The sequence below is a fragment of the Triticum urartu genome, chromosome 5A (genome assembly GCF_056163025.1).
Source record: "Triticum urartu cultivar PI428250 chromosome 5A, HENAU_Tu73, whole genome shotgun sequence".
Taxonomy (NCBI): Eukaryota; Viridiplantae; Streptophyta; class Magnoliopsida; order Poales; family Poaceae; genus Triticum; species Triticum urartu.
Window position 1 is genome coordinate 89,784,330 of NC_141877.1, and position 24,773 is coordinate 89,809,102.

Here is a 24,773-nt window from a genome sequence, read left to right on the forward strand (position 1 = left end):
TGAGCAAGAAAGATTGGGTCTCATCCGGCCTAGTACTTCTCTGTGGGGTTGTGGTGTTCTTTTTGTGAAGAAGAAGGATGGTTCGATCCGACTTTGTGTTGATTACCGTCCAGTGAATAAGAAGACCATCAAGAACAAATACCCACTTCCTAACATCAATGAGCTGTTCGAACAACTCAAGGGTGCTCAAGTATTCTCCAAGCTTGATCTCCGTATGGGTTATCACCAGATTCGCATTCGTGAAGAAGATATTCCCAAGACAGCATTCAGAACAAGCTTTGGTTCATATGAATACACTGTCATGTCTTTTGGCCTCGCCAACGCTCCTCCGACGTTCTCTCGCATGATGAATTTCATCTTCAACGCCTACACCAATGACTTTGTTTTGGTCTATCTCGACGACATTCTGGTTTTCTCGAAGAACAAGGAAGATCATGCCAAGCACTTGCATTTGGTTCTTGACAAGCTCAGGGAACATCAGTTCTACGCCAAGTTCTCCAAGTGTGAATTTTGGCTCGATGAGGTTCTTTATCTTGGTCATATCATCTCTGCCAAGGGCATTTCCGTGAATCCCGAGAAGGTATCCGCAATTGTGATTTGGGAACCTCCTCAGAACGTGAAGCAACTCCGCAGTTTCCTCGGTCTCGCAAGCTATTGCAGAAGATTCATTGAAAACTTTTCTAAGATCGCCAAGCCTCTCTCAAATCTTCTTCAGAAGCACGTCAAGTATGTTTGGTCTCCAGAGTGTGATTTTGCTTTCAACACTTTGAAAGAGAAATTGATCACTGCTCCAGTTCTGACTCCACCTGATGAAACCAAGCCGTACGAGGTCTTTTGTGATGCCTCTCTCCAAGGTCTCGGTGTAGTTTTGATGCAAGAGAAGAAAGTTTTTGCTTATACATCTCGCCAGTTGAAGCCTAATGAGAAGAACTACCCCACTCATGATCTCGAGTTGGCGGCAGTTGTGCATGCTCTTTTGACTTGGAGACATCTTCTATTGGGAAGAAAAGTGGACATTTTCACTGATCACAAGAGTCTCAAGTACATCTTCACTCAGCCTAATCTCAACCTAAGGCAAACTCGATGGGTCGAAATGATTCAAGAGTATAACCCGAGTATTGAGTATACTCCAGGCAAGGCCAATGTGATTGCTGACGCTTTGAGCAGAAAGGCCTATTGCAACAGTCTGATTCTCAAGCCTTATCAACCCGAGCTTTGTGAAGCTTTCCGCAAACTGAATCTGCAAGTTGTTCCTCAAGGTTTCCTCGCCAACCTTCAAGTCTTTCCTACCTTAGAAGACCAGATTTGCCAAGCCCAGCTTCTTGATGCTATGGTGAAAAAGGTGAAGATTGGGATTGCCAAGAGTCAGTCCAAGTACAAGTGCTACCGCCTTGATGACAAGGACACTCTCTTCTTCGAGGATCGTATTGTTTTGCCCAAAGGTGAACTTCGTAAAGTGATCATGAACGAGGCTCACAACTCTCTCCTCTCCATACACCCTGGTAGTACGAAGATGTATCAGGATCTCAAGCAAGCTTATTGGTGGACTCGAATGAAGCGCGAGATCGCTCAATTCGTGAATGAATGTGATGTCTGCAGAAGAGTGAAGGCAGAACACCAAAGGCCAGCAGGTCTCCTCCAACCTCTTGCCATTCCAGAATGGAAGTTTGACCACATTGAAATGGACTTCGTGACTGGGTTTCCAAAGTCCAAGCGTGGCAATGATGCTATATTTGTTGTCATCGACAAGCTCACCAAAGTGGCTCAGTTTCTGCCTATCAAAGAGTCAATCACTGCAGCTCAATTGGCGGAAATCTATACCTCTCGCATTGTCTCTCTACACGGTATTCCTCAAGTGATCTCTTCAGACCGTGGCAGTATCTTTACCTCAAAGTTTTGGGATTCTTTTCAGAAGGCCATGGGCACCAACATCCGCTTCAGCACTGCTTTCCATCCTCAAACGAGCGGTCAAGTCGAGCGTGTCAACCAGATTCTCGAAGACATGCTCAGGGCTTGTGTGATTACTTTCGGCATGAAGTGGGAGGACTGTCTTCCTTATGCTGAATTCTCATACAACAACAGCTTTCAAGCAAGTTCGGGGAAGGCCCCCTTCGAAATTCTGTATGGCAGGAAGTGCCGTACCCCTCTCAACTGGTCTGAAACCGGTGAACGTCAGCTGCTGGGTAATGACTTAATCACAGAAGCAGAAGAAATGTGCAAAGTCATTCGTGATAACCTCAAAGCAGCCCAATCCCGCCAGAAGAGCTACTATGATAGTAAGCACCATGATTTGGCTTTCGAGATTGGAGATCATGTTTACCTCCGCGTCTCTCCTATGAAAGGTACTCGTCGCTTCGGTATCAAAGGGAAGCTTGCCCCTAGATACATGGGACCTTTCAAGATTGCTAACAAGAGAGGCGACCTCGCCTATCAGCTCGAGCTTCCTTCAAACTTTGCCAATGTTCATGATGTGTTCCATGTCTCCCAACTCTGAAAGTGCTTCAAGACGCCTGAACGCACAGTCAACTTCGAGGACATTGAGCTCCAAGAAGATCTCTCTTATCGTGAGCACCCAGTTGCTATTCTTGAAGAGACTGAACGCAAGACTCGCAACAAGTCAATCAAATTTCTCAAAGTCAAGTGGTCTCACCATTCCGACCGTGAAGCTACCTGGGAACGCGAGGATCACCTCCGTTCTGAGTACCCGGAGTTCTTTCAGTCCTAGATCTCGGGACGAGATCTTTTCGTAGTGGTGGAGTGTTGTAACGCCCCAGATTTACTTTCCATATTTGTATCCAACTCTTGCCGTCTCCGGCGCTAAGTTACATTTATTTCCCGGGTTCAGGTCTTTGTCTCCGTGTGTTGTTTTTCTTTTTTCGTGCATCTCTTATCATGTCATCTCGTGCATTGCATTTGCATACGTGTTCATCTCATGCATTCGAGCTTTTTCCCCATTGTCCGTTTTGCATTCCGGCGCTTCGTTCTTCTCTGGTGGTCATTTCTACCTTTCTTTCGTGTGTGGGGATTAAACATTTCCGGATTGGACCGAGACTTGTCATGCGGCCTTGGTTTACTACCGGTAGACCGCCTGTCAAGTTTCGTATCATTTGGACTTCGTTTGTTACTCCAACGGTTAACCGAGGGACCGAAAAGGCCTCGTGTGTGTTGCAGCCTAACACCCCTCCAATTTGGCCCAAAACCCATCTAACTCTGCTCCATGTCCTAGAGCGTTCGATCACGATCGCGTGGGCGAAAACCGCACCTCATTTGGACTCTCCTAGCTCCACTTATGCCTATATATACCCCCTCCATTCGGATCTCCTCTTCCCCCGTTCAAAACCCTAAAAAAAAAGATTCCAGATCCGCCGCCGGACGCGTCCGCCCGGCGCCGGACGTGTCCGCCCCGCCTCCCCGCGAATCGCGCGCCGCCACTTGGCGGGCGGACCACCTCGCCGCCGGCCCGCAGGCCCGAGGCGGGCCCTCCTCTCCACCTCGCCGGGCCCGAGGAGCCCCGTCGCCGCCACCCTTCTTCTCCTCCTCCGGCCGCCGCCCCGCCGTCGCTCGTCGCCTCGCCGGGCCGCCGCACGCCGGCCGCCGCCGCCCGCCACCGGCCGGCGCCGCCCCGGACGCCCACCGCCCGCGGTCGCCGCCTCCTCCTCCGGCGCCGCCCGGCCTCGCCCCGGCTTCTTCTTCCTCCTCCCCGACCGGCGACCCCCGCGTCTCCGGCGAGCTACAGTAACTCCGGCGCCGCCTCGGGAAGCGTGCCGATCCAGATCTGGATCTGGGCATCGGTTGACTTTTTCCCCAAACCCTAGCTCATGATGCATTCTTTGACTGCTTGTATCTCCGCAACCGTAGCTCCGTTTTGGGCATATGATATATCAAAATCTTCGTCTCGACATGTACATCATTTCATTCCATTGCATCATTTGCATTTGAGGTCATCTTGTTGCCCAAAATGCTGTTAGTAGGAGGCTTCGTGAGTTAAATTGCAGATCCGTTAGTTCATCATGCACTTTTGTCATTTTTTCCATGTTTAATTCGTGCATGATATGCATGTGCCCCTTTGGGATGAATTGTTAAGCATTTTCTCTTCTTTCCAGAGGTGCCACCCATGCATTTTTAGGATGTGTGTGTTGTCTTGTGCAAGCTTGCGAAGAGAGGTACCTGAGATTGCTGATTTCAGGGACTTAGTGATTTTCATCAAGTCTGGGATATTTTAGTTCATGATGCTATATGTCCAGCTTGTTTCCTAGTGATCCGTGCCTCTTTTGAGGATGATCAGTAAGGGAGTTTTGATATTTATGTTATGCTCTATCCATCAATGTCTTTGTTTGCATATGTGGAGTGCTCTAGGTTGACTCAATCGAGCTCAACTTTTGCTTCGTTGTTAATCTGGGCAGTTCGTCAACTTGTTTGCGATTTTGCCGATGCTACCGTTAGTGTTCCATGCATGCTATGCCTTTGTTCTTGCCATGTGTAGCTAGCATATTGTGTCTTCTTTCTGGATATATGCTTGCCTTGCCATGACTTTCACCGTAGTGAGTGCATCGAGCTCGTTTACATGCCTTCGTGAGTTATAATTTCAGCATGTCTCAGTTTTCACTAAGTCTGAAAACTGATTGTGTTCGAGCTATGTTCGTGAGCTCGGTAGAGTATTTTGTGAACCCTTTTGGACCCAGGTCACTTTGGGTGTTTTGTTAAGCTTGTTGAGTAGCTCCATGCCATGTTCTTACTTGTCATGTTCAGGTTATGTATCATGTTGTTTTGCTTCTCCGAAGAGGGCTTCGTGATCTGAAATTTCAGGCTAGTGTTAATTTCACAAAGTCTGGAATTTGTTTTGCATATTCGTTTTTGCCATGCTTGTTTGAACCCCTTAATGCATGAATTTGCCTATGGCTCAGTGCTAGTGTTTTGTGAACCATCTTGTGTACATCACTGCCATGTATTTTTTTTTCATGTTTGGTGGCTGTAGAATGTTTATTTCGTTGCATTTAAATGCCTACTTGCTGTAAATCACAGACCGGTGTCCTATCTTAAAACGCTTGCCATTTCCAAACCGTAACTCCGATTCCAATGATCTTTATATCGTTTTCAAGCGATTTCATCCCCTCTATCCAGTGGCACCCTTGGAATTCCAAGTTGAGGCCAGGTTCATGCATTTCCTGTCATATCTTGCATTTTGCATCCCGCATCGCATCCCGCATAGCATGTCATCATTTCATCATATTGCTTGGTCTTGCACGTGGTTGATTGTATCCTTGTTGCTTGTTTGTCTTGTTGGGTAGAGCCGGGAGACGAGTTCGCTACCGAGGAGCCCGTTGAGTTTGCTTGTGAGGATCCAGTCAACTCTGACAACTGTGCAGGCAAGATGATCATACCCTCGAAATCACTACTATCTTTGCTATGCTAGTTTGCTCGCTCTTTTGCTTTGCCACTGCTACGATGCCTACCATTTGCTTGGCAGCCTCCCAATTGCATGATTGAACCTTTAACCCACCTTGTCCTAGCAAACCGTTGATTGGCTATGTTACCGCTTTGCTCAGCCCCTCTTATAGCGTTGCTAGTTGCAGGTGAAGATTGGAGCCGTTCCTATTGGAACATCTTTTATTTGCTTGTTGGGATATCACTATATTGCTATGTTATCTTAATGCTTCTATATACTTGGTAAAGGGTGGAAGGCTCGGCCTCTCGCCTAGTGTTTTGTTCCACTCTTGCCGCCCTAGTTTCCGTCATATCGGTGTTATGTTCCCGGATTTTGCGTTCCTTACGCGGTTGGGTTATAATGGGAACCCCTTGATATTTCGCCTTGATTAAAGCTTTTCCAGCATTGCCCAACCTTGGTTTTACCATTTGCCACCTAGCCTTTTCTTTCCCTTGGGTTCTGCAGACTCAAGGGTCATCTTATTTTAACCCCCCCCCCCCGGGCCAGTGCTCCTCTGAGTGTTGGTCCACCTGTCAGCTACCGGTGGCCACCAGGGGCAACTCTGGGCTGGCCTACCCGTACCTAGGACAATCTGGGTGTGCCCTAAGAAAGAGATATGTGCAGCTCCTATCGGGATTTGTCGGCACATTCGGGCGGTGTTGCTGGTCTTGTTTTAACCTGTCGAAGTGTCTTGAGTTACCGAGATACCGAGTCTGATCGGAACGTCTTGGGAGGAGGTCTTTTCCTTCGTTGACCGTGAGAGCTTGTCATGGGCTAAGTTGGGACTCCCCTGCAGGGATTGAACTTTCGAAAGCCGTGCCCGCGGTTATGGGCAGATGGGAATTTGTTAATGTCCGGTTGTAGATAACTTTAACTAAACTTAATTAAAATGAATCAACCGTGTGTGTTACCGTGATGGCCCCTTCTCGGCGGAGTCCGGGAAGTGGACACGGTGTTGGAGTTATGCTTGCGCAGGATGTTCCTCTAGCTTCTCGCTCGTGCTTCGCCCTCTCTTCTCGCTCTCATTTGCGTATAAGTTAGCCACCATATATGCTAGTCGCTTGCTGCAGCTCCACTTATATTGTCATACCTGTCCTATAAGCTTAAATAGTCTTGATCGCGTGGGTGTGAGATTGCTGAGTCCCTGTGGCTCACAGATACTACAACTCCAGATGCAGGTCCAGGTGTTTATGCTCCAGCTGACGATTACGAGCTCAAGTGGGAGTTCGACGAGGACTCTCAGCGATACTACGTGTCTTTTCCGGATGATCAGTAGTGGTGCCTAGTTGGGGTTATCGATTCAGGGCCTTGTCGCATGTTGGGGGTCTTTTCTATTTTGGCACCGTAGTCGGGCCATGAGTGATTTGTATGATGGATGTTATTTATGTACTTTGATGTGACGTGGCGAGTGTAAGCCAACTATGTACCTCCCCTTTATCTTATTTATGTACATGGGATGTGTGATGATTTCCTGACTTGCGACATTGCTTTCAATGCGGTTATGCCTCTAAGTCGTGCCTCGACAGGTGGGAGATATAGCCGCATCGAGGGCGTTACAGTCTTCTCCACATAACCCCCTTCATTATATTCTATTCCACCCATAGTGCTATATCCATGGCTCGCGCTCATGTATTGCGTGAAAGTTTATAGGTTTGAGATTACTAAAGTATGAAACAATTGCTTGGCTTGTCATCGGGGTTGTGCATGATGAGAGCATTCTTGTGTGACGAAAATGAAACATGACTAAACTATATGATTTTGTAGGGATGAACTTTCTTTGGCCATGTTATTTTGAGAAGACATAATTGCCTAGTTAGTATGCTTGAAGTATTATCATTTTTATGTCAATATGAAGTTTTGTCTTGAATCTTTCGGATCTGAATATTCATACCACAATTTAAGAAGAATTACATTGAAATTATGCCAAGTAGCACTCCGCATCAAAAATTCTCTTTTTATCATTTACCTACTCGAGGACGAGCAGGAATTAAGCTTGGGGATGCTTGATACGTCTCCAATGTATCTATAATTTTTGATTGCTCCATGCTATATTATCTACTGTTTTGGACTATATTGGGCTTTATTTTACACTTTTATATTAGTTTTGGGACTAACCTATTAACCGGAGGCCCAGCCCAGAATTGCTGTTTTTTTGCCTATTTCAGTGTTTCGGAGAAACAGAATATCAAACGGAGTCCAAACGGAATGAAATCTTCGGAAACGTGATTTTCTCATCAGATAAGATCCAGGAGACTTGGACCCCCCGTCAAGAAAGCCACGAGGTGGGCACGAGGGTGGGGAGCGCCCCCCTAGGGCGCGCCCCCTACCTCGTGGGCCCCTCGAAGCTCCACCGACGTACTTCTTCCTCCTATATATACCTACGTACCCCCAAACGATCGGGATGGAGCCAAAAAACCTAATTCCACCGCCGCAACTTTCTGTATCCACGAGATCCCATTGGGGCCTATTCCGGAGCTCTGCCGGAAGGGGAATCGATCACGGATGGCTTCTACATCATCATCCAAGCCTCTTCGATGAAGTGTGAGTAGTTTACTTTAGACCTACGGGTCCATAGTTAGTAGCTAGATGGCTTCTTCTCTCTTTTTGGATCTCAATACAATGTTCTCCCCCTCTCTTGTGGAGATCTATTCGATGTAATCTTCTTTTTGCGGTGTGTTTGTTGAGATCGATGAATTGTGGGTTTATGATCCAGTTTATCTATGAATAATATTTGAATCTTCTCTAAATTCTTTTATGTATGATTGGTTATCTTTGCAAGTCTCTTCGAATTATCAGTTTGGTTTGGCCTACTAGATTGGTTTTTCTTGCCATGGGAGAAGTGCTTAGTTTTGGGTTCGATCTTGCGGTGTCCTTTCCCAGTGACAGAAGGGGCAGCAAGGCACGTATTGTATTGTTGCAATCAAGGATAACAAGATGGTTTTTTATCATATTGCATGAAACTATCCCTCTACATCATGTCATCTTGCTTAAGGCGTTACTCTGTTTTTAACTTAATACTCTAGATGCATGCTGGATAGCAGTCGATGAGTGGAGTAATAGTAGTAGATGCAGGCAGGAGTCGGTCTACTCGTCTCGCACGTGATGCCTATATACATGATCATACCTAGATATTCTCATAACTATGCTCAATTCTATCAATTGCTCAACAGTAATTTGTTCACCCACCATAGAATACTTATGCTCTTGAGAGAAGCCACTAGTGAAACCTATGGCCCCCGGGTCTCTTTCTCATCGTATCAATTCCCATCACTTTATTATTGCTTTGCTTTTACTTTCCACTTTGCATATTTATACCAAAAATACCAAAAATATTATCTATCATCTCTATCAGATCTCACTTTCGTAAGTGACTGTGAAGGGATTGACAACCCCTAAGCGCGTTGGTTGCGTTGAGCTATTGTTTTTGTGTAGGCACAAGGGACTCGAGCGTAGCCTCCTACTGGTTGATACCTTGGTTTTCAAAAACTGAGGGAAATACTTACGATACTTTGCTGCATCATCCCCTCCTCTTCGGGGAAATCCAACGCAGTGCTCAAGAGGTAGCATCGCACTCCCGTGGATCGACCAAGTCATCGACTCGACCGCCGGGTGTGAGCTCCTGTCCTTCCTGGACGGTTACTGCGGCTACCACCAGATCAATCTGGACCCGGCCGGCGCCGTGAAGACGTCCTTCATCACGCCCTTTGGGGCGTATTGCTACATCACCATGTCGTTCGGCTTGAAGAACGCCGACGCCACCTTCCAGCGCTGCATGCAGAAATGCCTGTTGCCGCAACTCGGGCGCAATATCCACGTATACGTGGACGACATCGTGGTGAAGACCAACCAGCACCTCCCGTTCCTCGACGATTTGAAGGAAACCTTCGCCAACCTTCACGAATACAAGGTCAAGCTTAACCCGAAAAAATGCGTCTTCGGCGTCCCGGCCGGAAAGCTACTCGGCTTCCTTGTCTCGGAACGCGGCATTGAGGCGAACCCAAAGAAGATCAAGGCCTTCGAGCGCATGCGCAGGCTGGCTCGGCTGCGCGATGCCCAGAAGTTCACCGGATGCTTGTCCTCGGTCAGCCGGTTTTATAAGCCGGCTGGGCGAGAGGGCGCTACCCCTGTACCAGCTGATGAAGAAGACAAGCCCGTTCGAATGGAACGGCAAGACAGACGAGGCCTTCCAAGACCTCAAGCGCATGCTCTCCAAGACCTCAAGCGCCGACCAACAAGGAGCCGCTGTTGCTCTACATAGCCGCGACCTCGCGAGCGGTCAGCACGGTGCTGTGGTCGAGCGACCAGAGAAGGGCAAGATCCAAGCCGTCCAGCGCCTAGTCTACTACCTAAGCGAGGTGCTCTCCATCTCCAAGCAGAACTACCCGCACTACCAGAAGATGTGTTACAGCATGTACTTCACCGCCAAGAAGCTGAAGCAGTATTTCCAAGAGCACGTTGTCACCGTGGTCAGCACGGCGCCTATCGGAGAAGTCATTGGGTGCCGGGATGCCTCTGGCCGGGCTGCCAAGTGGGCGATCCAGCTAGCCGGCCACGCCATCCTCTACGAGCCCCGCACCACGATCAAGTCTCAGGCCCTGGCCGACTTCCTCGTCGATTGGACCGAGACCCAGTACTTGCCGCCGCCTCCCGACTCGACGCATTGGCGCATGCACTTCGACGGGTCCAAGATGCGACTCGACTTGGGGGCCGACATCGTGCTGTCATCCCCGAAGGGCAACCGACTCTGGTACGCGCTCCAGATCCACTTCGCCGCCTCCAACAACATCGCCGAGTATGAAGCCCTTGTGCACGGCCTCCGGCTTCCCAGGGAACTCGGCATCCGGCACATCCTGTGCTACGGCGACTTGGACCTGGTGGTGCAGCAATGCTCCGGCGAATGGGACGCCCGCGACTCCAACATGGCAAGCTACCGCTTCCTCGTCCAGAAGCTGTCCGGATCCTTCGAGGGCTGCGAGTTCCTCCATGTCCCGCATGCGGAGAACGAAGCAGCCGACACGCTCGCCATCATGGCAAGCCATCCCGTCCGGCGTCTCCCTCGAGCACCTGCGCAAGCCGTCCGTCAAGCCATCACCGGACTCCGAGTCCATCCACGTTCCAGACGACCCGGCCGCACCTCAACCCGGCCCGGGGACTGCTGAACCCGACCCAGGGGCTGCTCAACTTGACCCGGCCACCATCATGTCGGACCCGGCCGTCGCCATCCCTGACCCGGGGGCTGCTCAACCCGGCTCGGGGCCTGCCGACTCGGAACCCACCCTGGTGGCCGTCTTTGCCGTGGTTACGACTCCATTTTGGGCCCTCCCAATATCAGAACTTTTGGAGAACAGGGTTCTCCCCATGGACGAGACCGAAGCTCGGCAAGTGCAGCGCCGGGCGACGCCTACATCATCATCAACAACGAGCTCGTCAAGCGTAGCTCCACCGGCATGTTCCAGCACTGCGTCGAGCAGGAACGGGGCATCGACATCCTCCTCGACATACATCAGGGCGAGTGCAGGCACCACACCGCATCATGATCCCTGGTGGCCAAGGCGTTCCGCCATGGTTTCTACTGGCCCACGGCCCTCCAAGATGTCGTGTCTCTCGTCCTCAAGTGTGAGGGATGCCAGCACTTCAGCAAACGCAGCCACCAGCCAGCGTCAGCACTCCGCACCATACCGATCGCCTGGCCCTTCGTGGTATGGGGACTCGACATGGTGGGACCCTTCAAAACCGCTCGAGGCGGCATGACGCACTTGCTGGTCACAGTGGACAAATTCACCAAGTGGATCGAGGCAAGACCAATCAAGAAACTAGACGGGCCAACATTCGTCCGGTTCATCAAGGACATAGTGGTGCGCTACGACATGCCGAACAACATCATCACCGACAACTACACAAACCTCGGCAAGGGCACGCTCGAGCAATACTGCTCCGTCTCCGACGTCCGCCTTGACCTGGCCTCCGTTGCACATCCGCAGTCCAACGGGCAGGTCGAGCGGGCCAATGGACTCATCCTGTCCGGCGTCAAGCCGCGACTCATCGAGCCACTCATCCGCTCACCCGGCAGCTGGCTTGACGAGTTGCCAGCCGTTCTACGGACCACGCCGAATAGGCCGACTGGGTTCAGCCCGTTCTTCCTCGTATACGGAGCCGAAGCCGTCATCCCGACCGACGTCGAGTTCGACTCGCCGTGCGTCGCGATGTACACTAAAGCCGAAGCCAGAGAAGCCCGCGAAGATGGCGTCGACCTGCTCGAAGAAGCACACCTTCTGGAGCTCGGTCGCTCGGCCATCTACCAGCAAGGCCTGAGGTACTACCACAACAAGAAGATCAAGCCCCTCGCGTTCCGTGAGGGCGACCTCGTCCTCCGACTCGTCCAAGAGCAAGCAGGCCAGCACAAGCTGTCCCCTCCATGGGAGGGCCCATTCATCGTGAGCAGGGCCTTGCGCGACCGCAACGCCTACTACCTCATTGATGCACGCAAGTCAAGGAAGCGCAAGAAGGACACCGCCGGTGAAGAAACGACCCGGCCGTGGAATGCGGAACTCCTCCGCCCATTTTACAGTTAGCCGCACGAGCATATGTATCGTCGCCTTTTGTAAACGCATGAAACTATGGGGTCACCGAACGAGACATGGGGGATGCCTTTTGTCGACCAATTTATTATGTCCTTATTTTCTTGCATCACTCTACCACTGAACCCGGCCACCGGTCCGACTTGCTCAAAGATCCTTTACGCTTCATACACTAAGTCAAAGGCTATCGGGTCGATCAACCCGGCCCACCATTCATCAAATGAACAGCCGCACGACCGGCTGCTCGCCAACCGGCTTCACCGGATTGCCGCCAGCCAGCCCAGTGGGTGTTTCGCTTGCCTCAACGTTTCGAGGGACCCAAGTCCTGCGCGCTCCTCTCAAAGAACCGAACTCCTTGTCACGGACCGGAGCCTCGGCCATCTGACTTGCGGGGGGGGGGGGGGGGTTGAGAAAGGAAAAGCGCATGAAATCGGTCTAAAAACGGAAGGCAAAAGCAAAAGCACTCACGACATCTACACAAGTATTTAAGAAAAGGCCCACGGCCCGAGTTCATTACACCCTAAAACCCCCAGTGGGTGGGTGGACCTGCTATCTAACAGATTTGACACAAAGTGTCTCAGGCATCTCCAGCGCCGTGTCGCGACGTCGACGGCTCTCCCCTGGCGGCCTCCGGGTCCAGCGAGGCGGCGGTGTCCTCCTCGGCACCCACGTCGCGGTAGACGCCCGTGTCCTCCGAGCTCCCCTCCGGATCGTGGAGGAGCAAGCCGTAGTCGTCGCCGTCCACGGCCCTGCCGTCTTCCGTCCGCTCCGGATGGAACTCGTCATGGAAGGCGAACTCGGTGATGTAGCTGGCCCGGAAGGTGATCCGACCGGCTTGCTCCTGCAAGAGCTGCTCCGAACCGGCCTGCTGGCCCATCAACGCGTCCAGCTGAAGGTCCGGATGCCAGGACAGCGCGAACCGGAGGGCTATCTCAGCACCGGCACGAGCGGCGGAGACGCGCCACTCGCCAAGCCGGTCCGACCCCATCTCCAACCAACGCGCCAGGCGTGAGAAGCTGCTCGGTTGGACGGAGTCCGGCCATAGGGCCGCCGTCATTACGGTGCCGGCTAGGGACAACCACTCCAACTGCATTCCCAGGACCTGCAGGTGGGCCTCAGCGGTGGCAATGATCTCCGGGAAGGTCCAGGCCAACCGCGGATCCGTCCCGGACCCAACGATGCCGGTCGGGTCGCGCTGATAGCGGACGGCTTCCTCCGCCAGCCGCTGCATCTCTAGGAAGGCCCCTGCTGCAAAGGAAGAAGCGAGTTAGAAGAAGAACAACAAGGAAGAAAGGCTGGATCCCGACCCGGCAAATGACAAGAAAAAGCACTTACTGGAGAAGGACTCTTCCAGGTGCTGCGCCTCAAGCAACGTACCATGCCGCTCCCGTTCGATGGCGCGGTCGCGCCTCTCGAGCGCCTTCTCTAGATCGGCCACCTTGGCAATGGTTGCCTTCAGCTCGGCGTCCTTGTCTTCGGCCGCCTCACGGCGACGGGCCTCGTCCTGACGGGCCCCCTCGGCTGTGGTGACCTGCCCCCGCAGGCGATCCACCTCGGCTTGGAGCCGGCCCTTGTCGTCGGCTAGCTAGTGCAGCTGGTCCGCCTCCACCAGGGCCTGCTGCGCCTCTGCCACCTTGGTGGCTTCCACCTTATGGAGCTCCACCTCGGCCTCGAGGCGGCTCTTATTACCCGCCAGCTACTCATGAAGTCGGTTGGCCTCGTCGAGAGACCGCTGAGCCGCGGTCGCCTCCGCCCTCGCCTGCGCCGCCAAGACGGCCGGTGTCGGCAACGAGCCGGTCATAGTGATGAAAGGCCCAGAGTAGACGAGTCCGCTAGGACAACACCTCGGCTACGAAAAAGAAGGACTCAGCAGAAGAAAAAAAACAAGACTTAAGATTTGGCCCAACTATTACATAGTTGGCCCAAATCTTGGGGGCTACACCTAGTGGGTGTGCTAGCGTGCCCCCACTAGAAAAGAGCACAAGAATACCTGCGGCGACGCGGAGCTCCTCCTCCTTGGCGGCAAGCTGCTCCATGAGCTCCCGGTGCTTGCCCAGGAGACGATTGTAGGCGGCAACCCAGAAGGCGTCGAGATGCTGAAGAAAGCAGAAATCAGAACAAGGCCAACACTCAAAAGATTCGACCCAACTACTACGTAGTTGGCACGAACCTTGGGGGCTACACCCAGTGGGTGTGCTGGCGCGCCCCCACAAAGAAGAAATTACAAGAAGACTTACCAGAACGGCGCGCTCCAGGTCGCGCGTCCACTCCACCTCGGCCTGGGCGAAGGCCTCGAGCCGTTCCGTCCGGCCTCGCAGGCGGCGACTGACGGCGTCCAGCGCCGCCTCTTCCTGGGTCTGAGGCCCGAAGACAACGGCGCCCCCGCTCCGCGCCGGCTGCGACACGGCAGCTCGGCGCCCTCCCTACCGGGGCACCAAGGCGCACTCCCCGCTGGCCGCTCGCGAGGCGGCCAGCACCTCCTCCGACGCCCTCCCAGCGCCGACGACGACCCGGACGCCGGGACGCCCTGCGTCGCCGTCTCTGATCCAGACGCCGGGACGCTCTGCGTCGCCGTCTCCGGCCCAGTTCTCGGGGTGGCCTCCGCCGTGATGCCTCCTCCAAAACCGGCGGCGCCTCCGACACCGCCGCCCGCGGCGTCTCTCCCAAAATGACGCCGCCTCCACCACCATCAGTCCCCGCTTGTTCGACCACGTCGGCCCGCGGCGGGGTGTCGTCCGCCACCCCCACGACCTCCTGGTCGGGGATCAGCACCTCAGCCCGGCCTCCACGGCCGCGCTCCCTCACCGATGACGGATCAAAAACCGTCGCCGCCACCACCATGCCCTCCGGCATCTCACGACAGGCCGGCTCCGCGCCGGCTCACGCCCATGCCGCCGCCGCGTCGGTCCAAGCACGGACCGACGCCGCTTCCAGCTCCGCCTCGGCCCGGTTCCTGTCCCGCTAGGCCAAGGCTTCGGCGTCGTTCGGATCCAGGCCGAGGTCAGAGTCGGCCCGTCCCTCCACCTCGGCCTGGTCGGCGAGGTCAGACCAGCTCCTGCGGAACGCGGTCCCTTCGGCGGCTGCGGCTTCCGCCGCCGCCCTCGCCAGCGCGATTGGCGACCTGAAGAAGGAGACGGAATGAGCAGAAAAGAAACAAGACTAGCTCAAGGAAACAAATCTGAGCGCAAACGAGAGATGAAGCTTACCCCGCCAAGACCGGGACCGGGGTTGGCCCCCGTGCCCGCCATCGTGCTTTCTCTTGGCCGGCCTCCTGGCCCCGGCCGGGTCCGCCGTGCACTTCGGGGCCCAGGGTCGCGGCGCGACGCTTTCTTTCCCATGTGGGTGGCTCGGCACCGCCCCACGCGAGGACCCAGCTCCGCGTTGCCACCTCCCCCGCCCAACGCCACTACACCGACAACTGGAGTCAGCACTGACCGTTCCATGCCGCGGTCAGCAATTCAAGACACATGAAGAAAAACACGAGACTTACCCGCGCGATGCCCAGCGCCGGCGTCGGACTCGGCCTCCTCCTCCCCGCCATGAGCCGCGGGCTCCTCTGGCGCCACCGGTGCCACCTACGACGAGGCCCAGGCATAAGGATGCCGAATCACATTCAAAAGTACCCCCCTGGGTCGCGTTAGGACGGATGAGAAGGTGCACGGCAGCAAAGTAAGAAGACCGGACACTCACTTGCGGCGCCGGGTTCGACTGGCTATACAGCGCCTTGCTGAACTGCCAGTCCTCCCCAAGGTTGGCCTTGGAGATGCCATTCACGCCGCGTGCGATCTGCTCTGCGGACAGCTGCATCAACCCCATGCGGTTGGGGTCTTGAAGGCCGATCGTTTCGCCGATGAGGCAGGAGCGCCCCTGAAGTGGAAGGACCCGACACATGATGAACGCGGAGAGGAGGTCGGTGCCGGTGAGCCCCTCCTACATCCTCATCACCGTCACCCGCTCGCAGAGATTGACAATCTCCTGCGACGGGCGCCTGGGCGAGTAGCCCAGTTCGTCTTCGCCCGTGGTGGTGCGATGGCAAAGGGCGGAAGGTTGATGCGATCCGCACCAAGGTTGCGGACGTAGAATAAGGAGTTTTGCCACTTCTTGGCAGAATCCTCCAGCGGGATCTTGGGGAAATCCTCCCCCGACCGCTTCAAGATGACGGCGGCGCCGCAGTCGGCGAACTCCCCGGCCGACGGGCCCTGCTGCTTCAAGGAGAAGAAGTGCGCCCAGAGGTCGATCGTGGGCTCGACCCCCAGGTACCCCTCGCAGAGGATGATGAAGCCGGAGAGCTAGACGATGGCGCCGGCGCCAAGATGATGCGGCTAGAGCCCGAAGAACTCCAGGAACGCGCGGAAGAAGGTGCTCGCCGGCAGCCCGAACCCGCTCTCAAAGTGCATGAGAAAGACCACGCGCTCCTTCCCCTCGGGCCGAGGCCTCGGCTCGCCGTGCGGCAGGCGGACGCCGACGTCCGTCTCCCGCGGCAGGCGCCGTGTCGCCCAGAGTTGGGTGATGTCCTCGGAGGTGATGTTCGAGCGATGGTAGTGACATGATCAAAGGGGGAAGGAGGAAGATGGACGTCGAAGGAGTTCTGCTTGGAGAAGCGGGCGCCGCAGTGCGTCAGTTGCAAAGAGCGGAGCGAGAGCAAAGGGACAGGAGGGCGCGAGTGATAATAATGTCCGCCACCCCCTGCCCCCCGATTTATAACCCTCGGTTTGGACATGGGGAAGTGGGGAAATAGGATCGTCCGCACACGCCCGTTCCACTACCCCGCAATAAGTGCACACATACATGCGCAGTAACTGCCCGGGGAAGAGCAATCGGACCCCGGACACCGCAATAAGTCTGCGCGCTTGGGCCGAGGGCACGCGGCGGTGGGCCCCAGCCCGTCGCCCGGTCCTGTCACGCGCGTGGCCTGTCAGGCCCCTCCGACTTCCGGGCACCATGGCCGGGATGCCACGATCCGGCTTCTGAGAAAGCCGGCACACCGTGGGTGTTGCCGGACCCGGCGCTCGCAGAATCCACCTTGCTTAAGGGGGAAACTGTGAAGGCCCACTCATCCGAAGACGGCGGACCTTCACAGCTTCGGGGACTACTGTTGGGGGGATGGACCCCGGGCAGGCAACGGAACCCGGATCCTCTTCAAAAAACAACGGGGTTGGCACCACCCCTCAATACCGGCATGCGCTTGGCCGGGTCGCTCGACCCGGCAAAGCCCCGCAAGCCGGCCAGACTAGCCGACCCGGCAGGACACATCGACTCGGCCCGAACAACTAGTGCAAGACAGCCGAACCCGGCACGACCAAAGCCTCCTCAACAAGCCAGCGCCACCCGTGGCGTGCTACGCAATCCAGCAGTGGGTCAACTCCCGTCCCATCCAGGCCGTATGATGGGGATGAGACTTCAATCAACGATGACCGAGGCAACAGTGCCCCGCCCATGCCTCTGGTCAGCAGTAACGTGGCAACAGTGCCCCTCACCTACCCGCTGACCAGGGCCGGCGTGGCTACAATGCCCCCGCCTTCACTGTTGACGAAAACAAGTGGCAACTTGACGGAGAGCACTGTACGCGACTCGACTCGGCCTTGACCTGACGATCGACAAGACGACGCACAATCCCCCCAGGCATGTGGGGCCCGCACCTAGGGGAACCCGGCGAACCACAAGCCCTCAGGGGGACCCAGCCTGGGTTCCCGGACACCGACAATACGGACCCACCGACTTGTAACATTACCATTGTACCACCGGGGGGTTGGACTATAACCCCCCCCCCCCCCCCGGGAACCCACGATCATGGGGAGAGGATGATCTCTCAGAGGGCGAGCGAGAGGGCAAGCAAAAAACACATATGAGAGAAAAGCAATTAAGCATAGGACTAGCCACGAAACAGCAACACCGGAGAGAAGGAGCAGCCCAAGCCTTGGCCAGCTTCCTTCCTCCTCCATACAGCTCCATGAGCAACATTGTACTATCGATCATCCAACTACACTCGGAAGGACTAGGGGTATTATCTCTCCGGAGAGCCCCGAACCTGGGTATGTCCGATGTCCCGCGCTCGCTCATGCCAACCCCGCCTCTGGAGTCCACCAGCGCCCTCGAGCCTCCTCCTCTCTTTAGCCATCCCTTGGCATCTGCTGTGCGCCCACCACGACACATATAAAGATTATGATGAATGAAAATTGTTGAGAGTTGACAAGCATAGTTTTGGTCATCGTTGCAATTAATAAGAAGTAATAAAGGAGGAGAGGTTTTCACATATAAATATACTATCTTGGACATCTTTTATGATTGTGAGTACTCACTAAAATATGACATGCTAAAGAGTTGACGTTGGACAAGGAAGAAAACGTAATGGGTTATGCTTACGTACATCTGAGATAAATTATATTGTCATGGATCATCCAACATGTTGAGCTTGCCTTTCCCTCTCATGCTAGCCAATTTCTTTGCACCAAGTAGAGATACTACTTGTGCTTCCAAATATCCTTAAACCCAGTTTTGCCATGAGAGTCCACCATATCTACCTATGGATTGAGTAAGATCCTTCAAGTAAGTTGTCATCGTTGCACGCAATAAAAATTGCTCTCCGAATATGTATGATTTATTAGTGTGGAGAAAATAAGCTTTATAAGATATTGTGATGTGGAAGAAATAAAAGCGGCGGACTGCATAATAAAGGTCCATATCACAAGTGGCAATATAAAGTGACGTTCTTTTGCATTAAGACTTCGTGCATCCAACCATAAAAGCACATGACAAACTCTGCTTCCCTCTGCGAAGGGCCTATCTTTTATTCTTGTCTTAGACTTCATATAAGAGTCACAGTGATCTTCACCTTTCCCTTTTTACATTTTATTCTTTGTCAAGCACAATGTGTTGGAAAGATCCTGATATATATAGCTAATTGGATGTAAGTTTTCATGAACTATTATTGTTGACATTACCCTTGAGGTGAAAGGTTGGGAGGCAAAACTATAAGCCCCTATCTTTCTCTATGTCTGATTAAAACTTCATACCCATAAGTAATGCGTGAGTGCTAGCAATTGTGAAAGACTAAATGATAGTTGAGTATGTGGACTTGCTGAAAAGCTCTTATTGACTCTTTCCTATGTTATGACAAATTGCAATTGCCTCAATGACTGAGATCATAGTTTGTTAGTTTTCAATGAAGTGTCTGATTCGTACTTGAGTATGTGAATGAATTGTTACTTTAGCATAAGAGATCATATGACAATATATGTATATGTTGCTGTTCTAAGAATGATCATGATGCCCTCATGTCCGTATTTTATTTTTATGTACACCTCAATCTCTAAACATGTGGACATATTTATCGATATCGGCTTTCGCTTGAGGACAAGCGAGGTCTAAGCTTGGGGGAGTTGATACGTCCATTTTGCATCATGCTTTTATATCGACATTTATTGCATTATGGGCTGTTATTACACATTATGTCACAATACTTATGCCTATTCTCTCTTATTTTACAAGGTTTACATGAAGAGGGGGAATGCCGACAGCTGGAATTCTGGGCTGGAAAAGGAGCAAATATTAGAGACCTATTCTGCACAACTCCAAAAGTCCTAAAACTTCACGGGAGCACGTTTTAGAATATATAAAAAATATTGGGCGAAAGAAGTACCAGAGGGGGGCCACCCACTGTCCACGAGGGTGGGGCGCGCCCTACCCACTGGGCGCACCCCCCTGCCTCGTGGGCCCCCTGGTAGCCCTCTGATGCCCATCTTTGGCTATATGGAGTCTTTCGTGGCGGAAAAAATCATAAGCAAGCTTTCGGGAAGAAACTCCGCCGCCACGAGGCGGAACCTTGGCGGAACCAATCTAGGGCTCCATCGGAGCTGTTCTGCCAAGGAAACTTCCCTCCGGGAGGGGGAAATCATCACCATCGTCATCACCAACGATCCTCTCATCGGGAGGGGGTCAATATCCATCAACATCTTCACCAGCACCATCTCATCTCAAACCCTAGTTCATATCTTGTATCCAATCTTTGTCCCAAAGCATCAGATTGGTACCTGTGGGTTGCTAATAGTGTTGATTACTCCTTGTAGTTGATGCTAGTTGGTTTATTCGGTGGAAGATCATATGTTCAGATCCTTTATGCATATTAATACCCCTCTGATTATGAACATGAATATGATTTGTGAGTAGTTACGTTTGTTCCTGAGGACATGGGAGAAGTCTTGCTATAAGTAGTCATGTGAATTTGGTATTTGTTCGATATTTTGATGAGATGTATGTTGTCTTTCCTCTAGTGGTGTCATGTGAACATCGACTACATGACACTTCACCATTGTTTGGGCCTAGAGGAGGGCATTGGGAAGTAATAAGTAGATGATGGGTTGCTAGAGTGACAGAAGCTTAAACCCTAGTTTATGCGTTGCTTCGTAAGGGGCTGATTTGGATCAATATGTTTCATGCTATGGTTAGGTTTACCTTAATACTTCTGTTGTAGTTGCGGATGCTTGAAATAGGGGTTAATCATAAGTGGGATGCTTGCCCAAGGAAGGACAGTACCCAAGCACCGGTCCACCCACATATCAAATTATCAAAGTACCGAACGTGAATCATATGAACGTGATGAAAACTAGCTTGACGATAATTCCCGTGTGTCCTCGGGAGCGCTTTCCTTGATATAAGAGTTTGTCCAGGCTTGTCCTTTGCTACAAAAAGGATTGGGCCATCTTGCTGCACCTTATTTATGTTTATTACTTGTTACCCATTACAAATTACCTTACCACCAAACTATTTGTTACCAATAATTTCAGTGCTTGTAGAGAATACCTTACTGAAAACTGCTTATCATTTCCTTCTGCTCCTCGTTGGGTTCGACACTCTTACTTATCGAAAGGACTACGATTGATCCCCTACACTTGTGGGTCATAACCCCCCGGCAAAGATATGGGCCTAATGGGCCAAGAGGGGAAACGTAGTAGCTAGCAGGGCTGCTACGCCCCCATATAGACCGCACCAGAGTGGAAAGGAAAGAGGGGAAGAGAGAAGGAAGGGGAGGGATTCAGCCTCCCCCTTCCTTCCCTCCTCCCTCCTTTTTCCTTCCCCCTCTAGTGAAAAAGGAAAGAGGGGGCCGAATTGGGGAGGAACCCCAAGTAGGATTCGGCCTACTTGGGGTGTCCCCTTGGCTGATCCCCCTCCCTCCCACCTATATATATGAGGGGGGGGCGCCTACAACACACAACAACAATTGTTAGCCATGTGCAGCGCCCCCCTCCACAGTTTATGCCTCCGGTAATATCTTTGTAGTGCTTAGGAGAAGCCCTGCACGGATCACTTCACCATCACCATCACCACGCCGCTGTGCTGACAGAACTGATCTTCTTCCTCAACACCTTTGATGGATCAAGAGTACAAGGGACGTCATTGAGATGAACATGTGCAAAACTTAGAGGTGTCGTACGTTTGGTGCTTGATCGGTTGGAACAAGAACTTCGACTACATCAACTGTGTTGTCAAATGCTTCCGCTTTCGGTCTACGAGGGTACGTAGACACACTCTCCCCCTCTCGTTGCTATGCATCTCCTAGATAGAACTTGCGTGATGCTACCTCTTGAGCACTGCGTTGGTTTTCCCTTGAAGAGGAAAGGGTGATGCAGTAAAGCAGCGTAAGTATTTCCTTTAGTTTTGGAGAACCAAGGTATCAATCCAGTAGGAGACCACGCGCAAGTCACCTTGTACCTACACACACAAATAAGAACTTCGCAACCAACGCGATAAAGGGTTGTCAATCCCTTCACAGCCACTTGCAAGAGTGAGATCTGATAGAGATGATAATAATAAGATAAGTACTTTTGGTATTTTTACGATATAGATTGAAAGTAAAGATTGCAAAATAAACGGTAATGGAAATAATGGTAGATTAATATGATGGAAGACAGACCCGGGGCCATAGGGTTCACTAGTGGCTTCTCTCAAGATAACATAAGTATTATGGTGGGCGAACGAATTACCATTGAGCAATTGATAGAATTGAGCATAGTTATGAGAATATCTAGGCATGGTAATGTATATGGGCATCACGTCCGCGACAAGTAGACCGACTCCTGCCTGCATCTACTACTATTACTCCACACATCGACCGCTATCCAGCATGCATCTAGAGTATTAAGTTCATAAGAACGGAGTAACGCCTTAAGCAAGATGACATGATGTAGAGGGATAAACTCATGCAATATGATATAAACCCCATCTTTTTATCCTCGATGGCAACAATACAATACGTGTCGTTTCCCCTACTGTCACTGGGATCGAGCACTGCAAGATTGAACCCAAAGCTAAGCACTTCTCCCATTTCAAGAAAGATCAATCTAGTAGGCCAAACCAAACTGATAATTCAAAGAGACTCGCAAAGATAAACCAATCATACATAAAAGAATTCAGAGAAGATTCAAATATTGTTCATAGATAATCTGGATCATAAACCCACAATTCATTGGATCTTGACAAACACACCGCAAAAGAAGATTACATCGAATAGATCTCCAAGAGAATCAAGGAGAACTTTGTATTGATCCAAAGAGAGAGAAGAAGCCATCTAGCTAATAACTATGGACCCGTAGGTCTGAAGTAAACTACTCACACATCATCGGAGGGGCCATGGAGTTGATGTAGAGGCCCTCCGTGATCAATGCCCCCTTCGGCGGAGCTCCGGAAGAGGCCCCAAGATGGGATCTCTCAGTTACAGAAGGTTGCGGTGGTGGAATTAGGTTTTCATGGTGCTCTTGGATGTTTGCGGGGTACGTGGATATATATATGAGGAAGAAGTAGGTCGGTGGAGCAACGAGGGGCCCACGAGGGTGGAGGGCGCGTGCCCTTGCCTCGTGGCCTCCTTGATTGTTTCTTGACGCCCACTCCAAGTCTCCTAGATCGCGTTTGTTGAGAAAATCACGTTCCCGAAGGTTTCATTCTGTTTGGACTTCGTTAAATATTCCTTTTTCTACGAAACACTGAAATAGGCAAAAAAACATCAATTTGGGCCGGGCCTTCGGTTAATAGGTTAGTCCCAAAAATGATATAAAAGTGTAAAATAAAGCCCATTAACATCCAAAATAGATAATATAATAGCATGGAGCAATCAAAAATTATAGATACGTTGGAGATGTATCACGTGAGCGTAGGATTTTTTTTGAAATTGCATGCTATGTTTCCCAACAGTGGCATCAGAGCCAGGTCTATGCGTTGATGATATGCACGAGTAGAACACAAAGAGTTGTGGGAGGTGATTGTCATACTGCTTACCACCAATGTCTTATTTTGATTCGGCGGTATTGTTGGATGAAGCGGCCTGGACCAACCTTACATGACCACGTTCATGAGACTGGTTCCACCGACAGACATGCAACTAGTTTTGCATAAAGGTGGCTGGCGGGTGTCTGTTTATCCAACTTTAGTTGAATCAAATTTGACTGCGGCTGGTCCTTGTTGAAGGTTAAAACATCAAACTTGATAAATCACCATTGTGGTTTTGATGCGTAGGTAAGAACGTTTCTTGCTAGAAGCCTGTAGCAGCCATGTAATACTTGAAACAACAAAGTAGAGGACGTCTAACTTGTTTTTGCAGGGCATGTTGTGATGTGATATGGTCAAGACATGATGTGATAAACGTTATTGTATGAGATGATCATGTTTTGTAAGACATCTGACAACCGGCAGGAGCCTTATGGTTGTCTCTTTATTGTATGAAATGCAAACGCCATGCAATTGCTTTTATCACTATGTGTTAGCGATAGTTGTAGAAGCAATAGTTGGTGAGACGACCACGACGCTACGATGGAGATCAAGGTGTCGAGCCGGTGACGATGGAGATCATGATGATGCTTTGTAGATGGAGATCAAAAGCACAAGATGATGATGGCCATATCATGTCACATCTTTTGATTGCATGTGATGTTTATCTTTTATGCATCTTATTTTGCTTAGTACGGCGGTAGCATTATAAGATGATCCATTAACTAAAATTTCAAGGTATAAGTGTTCTCCCTGAGTATGCACTGTTGCGGCAGTTCGTCGTGCTGAGACAGCATGTGATGATCAGGTGTGATAGGCCCTACGCTTACATACAACTGGTGCAAGATAGTTTTGCACATGCGGAATACTCAGGTTAAACTTGCCGAGCCTGACATGTACAAACATGGCCTTAGAACACTAGAGACCGAAAGGTCAAACATGATCATATAGTAGATATGATCAACATAGAGATGTTCACCATTGATGGCTACTCCATCTCACGTGATGATCGGACATGGTTTAGTTGATTTGGATCACGTTTCATTTAGGTGACTTGAGGGATGTCTATCTAAGTGGGAGTGCTTAAGCAATTTGATTAATTGAACTTAATTTATTATGAACTTAGTCCTGATAGTATTTACAAATCTATGTTGTAGATCAATAGCTTGCGATATAGCTCCCTTATTTTTGATATGTTCCTAGAGAAAACTAAGTTGAAAGATGATAGTAGCAATGATGCGGACAGGGTCCGTGATATGAGGATTATCCTCATTGCTGCACAAAAGAATTATGTCCTTGATACGTCTCCAACGTATCTATAATTTTTTATTGTTCCATGCTATTATATTATCTGTTTTGGATGTTTATGGGCATTATTAAACACTTTTATATTATTATGGGACTAACCTATTAACCCAGAGCCCAGTGCCAGTGCCACTTTTTGTTTTTTCCTTGTTTTAGAGTATCGCAGAAAAGGAAAATCAAATGGAGTCCAATTGACCTGAAACTTCACG

At 51.2% G+C, this 24,773-nt stretch overlaps 2 protein-coding genes across 2 annotated transcripts; both read left to right on the forward strand.

The window, feature by feature from the left end:
- The first annotated feature begins 9,152 nt into the window (after positions 1-9,152).
- LOC147970431 (uncharacterized) lies at positions 9,153-10,962 on the forward strand. Its single transcript, XM_087523435.1, has 3 exons — positions 9,153-9,506; positions 9,853-10,455; positions 10,774-10,962. Exons 1-3 carry the CDS (start codon positions 9,153-9,155, stop codon positions 10,960-10,962), a joined length of 1,146 nt encoding a protein of 381 aa, XP_087379561.1.
- Positions 10,963-11,172: 210 nt separating this feature from the next.
- On the forward strand, positions 11,173-11,997 carry LOC147970432 (uncharacterized). Its single transcript, XM_087523436.1, has one exon. It carries the CDS (start codon positions 11,173-11,175, stop codon positions 11,995-11,997), a length of 825 nt encoding a protein of 274 aa, XP_087379562.1.
- Positions 11,998-24,773: the final 12,776 nt, after the last annotated feature.